This window comes from Papilio polytes, unplaced genomic scaffold, assembly GCF_000836215.1.
Source record: "Papilio polytes unplaced genomic scaffold, Ppol_1.0 DF820956.1, whole genome shotgun sequence".
NCBI lineage: Eukaryota > Metazoa > Arthropoda > Insecta > Lepidoptera > Papilionidae > Papilio > Papilio polytes.
The window spans coordinates 19,358-23,997 of record NW_013528248.1 but is presented as its reverse complement, the minus strand read 5'-3'; the positions used below and the strand labels follow the sequence as shown (position 1 = coordinate 23,997).

General features: G+C 33.2%; 2 protein-coding genes across 2 annotated transcripts in view; both read right to left on the bottom strand.

The window, feature by feature from the left end:
• The window catches only part of LOC106109936 (cleavage and polyadenylation specificity factor subunit 1), a 20,950-nt gene extending 18,518 nt beyond the window's left edge, over positions 1 to 2,432 (bottom strand). The window contains exons 1-4 of the mRNA XM_013291594.1: positions 2,102 to 2,432; positions 1,748 to 1,968; positions 1,062 to 1,235; positions 443 to 606 (exon numbers count right to left, since the gene is read on the bottom strand). Coding sequence (XP_013147048.1) covers positions 443 to 606; positions 1,062 to 1,235; positions 1,748 to 1,968; positions 2,102 to 2,264 — 722 coding nt within the window. The 5' untranslated portion in view covers positions 2,265 to 2,432. The remainder of the gene's footprint in view (positions 1 to 442; positions 607 to 1,061; positions 1,236 to 1,747; positions 1,969 to 2,101) is intronic.
• Positions 2,433 to 2,903: 471 nt separating this feature from the next.
• Positions 2,904 to 4,640, bottom strand: part of LOC106109935 (autophagy-related protein 13 homolog) — a 5,666-nt gene continuing 3,929 nt past the window's right edge. The window contains exon 4 of the mRNA XM_013291593.1: positions 2,904 to 4,634. Coding sequence (XP_013147047.1) covers positions 3,466 to 4,634 — 1,169 coding nt within the window. The 3' untranslated portion in view covers positions 2,904 to 3,465. The remainder of the gene's footprint in view (positions 4,635 to 4,640) is intronic.

Genomic DNA, 4,640 nt, shown 5'->3' with positions numbered 1-4,640 from the left:
CCTTCCCTCTCCTTATAAGAAATGGGTGGTAAAGAGAAAGGGACTAAAATTAGGCCTCCGGCACCACACTCATCAGACGAAACACGGAATTGCTTCTATTTTACGCCTGTCTTCTGTGTGGTCGTGGTATTGCTGGGGGCGTGCCCTGCAGTGCTAAGATGTGAAAGCGGGCACTACCACTGTTAATACAGTTTGACAGTTGTCACTACCAGTCATCTATCATACTAATATTATAAATGCGAAAGTTTAGATGGATGGTATTTGTTAAAGTTTGTAGCCCAAAGGCTGAAGGATTTTCAATGAAATTTGATATAGATGTAGAGGATGGTCTGGAAGAACACAGACTACTCACTTTTGTTTTTTTGTATTCCACGCGGACGGAGTCGCGGGCGACAACTAGTACAAAGTTAAATAAATAAATGAATTTGTATGTTCAACTTACCCCGGAAATGTCCTTACTGGTTCATACAATAACAATAAAGTAGGTTCATAATATCCATACAAGAACTGAATGTCTAGAATATTGTCTATTTTCTCATCTAGATCTTTAAGCACTATCACATATGATGCTAGGGTTGGCGATTTCGTTATTTGTTGATTTGGTTGCTGGAATAAGAAAAAAACTCAGTAGTTTTTAAACTACTTCAATACATATAATCCAAATCTTTTCTTTCCATACTAATGTTATAAAAATTAAGTAAAAAAGAAATAACTCAAAAACTACTTGGTTGATTCGAAAAATTCTTTCACATATAAAAATGTATGTTATCACTGAGTAACATAGGCTATGTTTTTTTATTATTTTTAAAATGAATGCAGGTGAAGTCGCAAGTAACCAACGGCAGATCCAGAAGGGTGTTGTGGGGGTCATTACCCTCCCTGACCTGGTTGCTCAAGAGCTTGACAAAATATATTTACATATTTTGTCAAGCTATTGACTTGACCATGACTATGTGACCCCCGACTGGCAGCAAAGCTGGATCCGCCCTTGCAAATAACAACTAATTTATAATATAAGCATTGAAAATATCAACTCTTGTCTATTGAAATGTACTACTTACATTCTTTTTACTATCAACCAAAGGTTTAGCTTCCAGTGGATCTCCTTCTTCTGATGTGATATCTTTTCTGAACGGCAACACAGCTAACTTCTTCCCATACAATAGCATCACAGCACAACGGAATTCTGGATCTACTCGTATCCATGGGATATGGGGATGGGTTGTCCAGCCACCCTAGAATTTAATAATATTATATAAACTATAGTATTAATAGTGGCATAACATGTAGTAATAAACAGTAAAATAGATTTAATAATTTTAAAAGTAGACAGTTTAAAGAACCTTCAAAGAGGATATTGTAAAACAAATATAGTTATAAAAAAAAATGTGTCAAAAACCCTAAGAATCTAAAAAAGCCTTGACAAACTTAATTAACAAGCTCAAATTAACTCAACTAAATTAGCTTAACTGTAATTACCATAACCCACCCATTTAATTATTTTTGTTATAACCTGATTGGGTTCTGATTAGGTTAGATTCTGTTGGGTTAGAATTAACCCAACAGAAACACACAGTTAGATTTCTAGAAATAAATAAATAAAAAAAAAACATTTTATTAATCAAACCAGTTGCACAATAATCATTGGGCTCTACTTCCTGAGCTAGGTGAGGACCTGTATTACAGGAGGCAGAGCCTTCTCTTAATCTAGGTACATAATTATATATATAAATAGAATTAAACCTACCTTCATATCATCCTCCTCAAAGTAATGCATACTGAGTGTTACTAAATTATTTATCTGTGGATCATATTGTACTATTGACAGCTTGGCTTCCTTGAATGATAGCAGCAGTATATCCCGCCCTGCACTTACACATTTCACTGATGCTATGGACATTACATTGCCCCATAATGTATATGTTGCCAGACATTCTAACTTCATCTTAGGTGGTATAGGCTGGCCAGCTGGAATTATAAGTTTTAAATAGATTTACTTTTAAATTTAATGAATAGAAACATGGATAAAGGATTTAAATATTTTTTTTACTGTGTAGTAACTAGATAGAAGTCAATTCTAGGAATTATAACACCAACTTACCAGCGTTAACTTCTTTCGTATGCCCTTCAGGTACCAGCCGAAAGACTTTGATTATATTGGCGCCGGCGGTAACCAAACAGCTCTCATCATTGTTGAAGAAACAACAGCTAACAGCATGCTCAATTCCCGTTGCGGGATGAGTTTGCCGGCAAATCGAAAACATTTTTTCAAACAACAAACTTTATAGGTTAACACACTAAGTTACTTCATTCGTAGGAACGATATCTTATCTATACGAAATTATTGTAGTAGCACAATTTATTTATTATACTAAGCCTATTGTTTTATATTTTAACATTTAACTTTTCAACTATTTTGAACAACTTTTGTTTGACAATACAAAATGTTTGGCATTATAGTGACAGTGACAATTGACAACGAAACTTAATACAGATTAAAGATAAACACTTGTAGCGAGTTTTCAGGTCGAAGATTTAAAATAATAACATTTGATAAAAAATAAAAAGGAATATTTCTGCAAATCAAAATGAACTGTCTTGCAAATAAATTATATAAGTTGAATTGAGTTATAAAACCATTATCATAACTGCTGGTAATAAGCTTTACCAAGGACTTTTGCTTTCTATATCGAGCAAACAACGTTCCTGTTATTGCCTAATAATCCTCCTCTCTTTTTAGTTTAGCACTCTTTTATTTCTAACACGTCCTTAGCTTGTTGATGATGATGCGATGTGAGTGATGGTCATTATAAGTTAAGGATTCATAGGTAAAATAAAATGTACATTGGCAATTATAAAATACTTTATTTTGTAAATAGAAATGATATTTTACGATTCAACATTCATAACATCGTAATAAATTTTTGAACATTTCGTACAACGCAGGCAAATAAAAGATTTATTGTAAGATACACTACAAATATTTCAAATTACTTGAAAGTTCAATAAAATGATACTTGTATCAACAATACTTGTGTTGCAAATCTTAATTATCTGTACTAAATAGAGACACACTTGAGAGAAGAGAAAACGTTTTAATAAAAGTCTATGTTTGCAAAAAAAATGGATATGTATGGCTTAAGGTATTTTGTACACATCTTTTAATGTTAAACATAGGAACCAATTATTATAGCAATCTAAAATATTTACAATACCAATAATTTTAATCATAAGGAATGTTTAGGAAATAAATTCAGGGATGTTATTTTTGTCAACCGTGTAAATCTAAACTAAATAATTTTATAATAAACATTTAAATCTAGACTATAAACTACAAAATCAATAGAATTAGATAAATTCAAAAATCACACCCCACAGTCAAAGTATACCACATTTCATTTAACAGAGAAATAAAATATTTATTTAAAAACTTTACAATTCAGTCTTCACCCATCACCACTGTTCCTAATTACCACTCCACTCCGCCGACCTGCACATATCTGCCAGCAGTTCATCAAACTCAAGAACCGAACTCTCGTATAACTCCAAATCCTTGGATAGATCCTCACCAATTTCCAATTCCTGTACATCAATATCCTTACTAACTTGTTGCTCTGTCAACTTTAAATGTGGCGCATTGAAGAAATCTTTATAAAACTCCGCCAATTCACGTATAGGATGGTTATCAGCAAAAGGAAAATGCAACAATTTCAACGGAGGTTCATTTTCCCCACGGAATCCGGAAAACTTCTTCGGAGGTAACTCTAATGATGTCGGACTTTTGGTCATAACTGAAAGATCCAAATCTTGTGTACTCTTGGACTCCATCGCTTTGTCTTTGATCGGTGTTTTTGGTCTTGGATACCTTTTGAATTTTGGTATTGGAATTTTCTCGAAAAATTCATTAATTGCTTTCTGTATAATCACTTCATCAGCAAACGCAGCTAAACGTAACGGTTTGTTCAAATCAACAGGTTTTGTTGGTTTTGATTCTTTCTCTTTTGTTATTCTCGTCTTTTTAGATTCAAAAATAACATGTTTCGGACTCAATTCGAAATGATCACTTTTTAAAATTAACGTTTTACTCTTTTCCGAGGTATTCGGTGATATAGAGAAATTAGTACGATATGATACGGTAAAACATAATCCACCTAAAGGTGTTTTAAGCATTCCAGCTTGTACTTTCTTAACCGAGTCACCCAATGCTTTTATTTTTGGTTCACCATTATAAACTCTGTAGAATATAGTAAAAGACTCTGTTCGCTGTTTCCTTGAGAGATGATAAGCTGGTGTTATTCTGCTGATCGTGATCACCGATTTTAAGAGTATACCCATTCGAAAATACACTGTATTCATTGCTTTTAAAGATGTATCAAATTGTGCCTCATCTAACTCCAAAGTCCATAACTCTAAAACCATTTCATCACCATCTTCCGTCTGTACTGATATTTCAACATGGAGTTGAGATCTTATTGTTTCTAATATTTTGTCAGATGGCAACGCATTCTTCGTCGCCTGATTTACTTCAGGTGAATCTGGTATTTGTAAATTAAACCAATCAGAGTCTGTCGTTCTTGGTTTTGAATTGGCTTCTATTTTCACACCCTTTCTTGATTCCACTATAACTTGTACACCTTTGT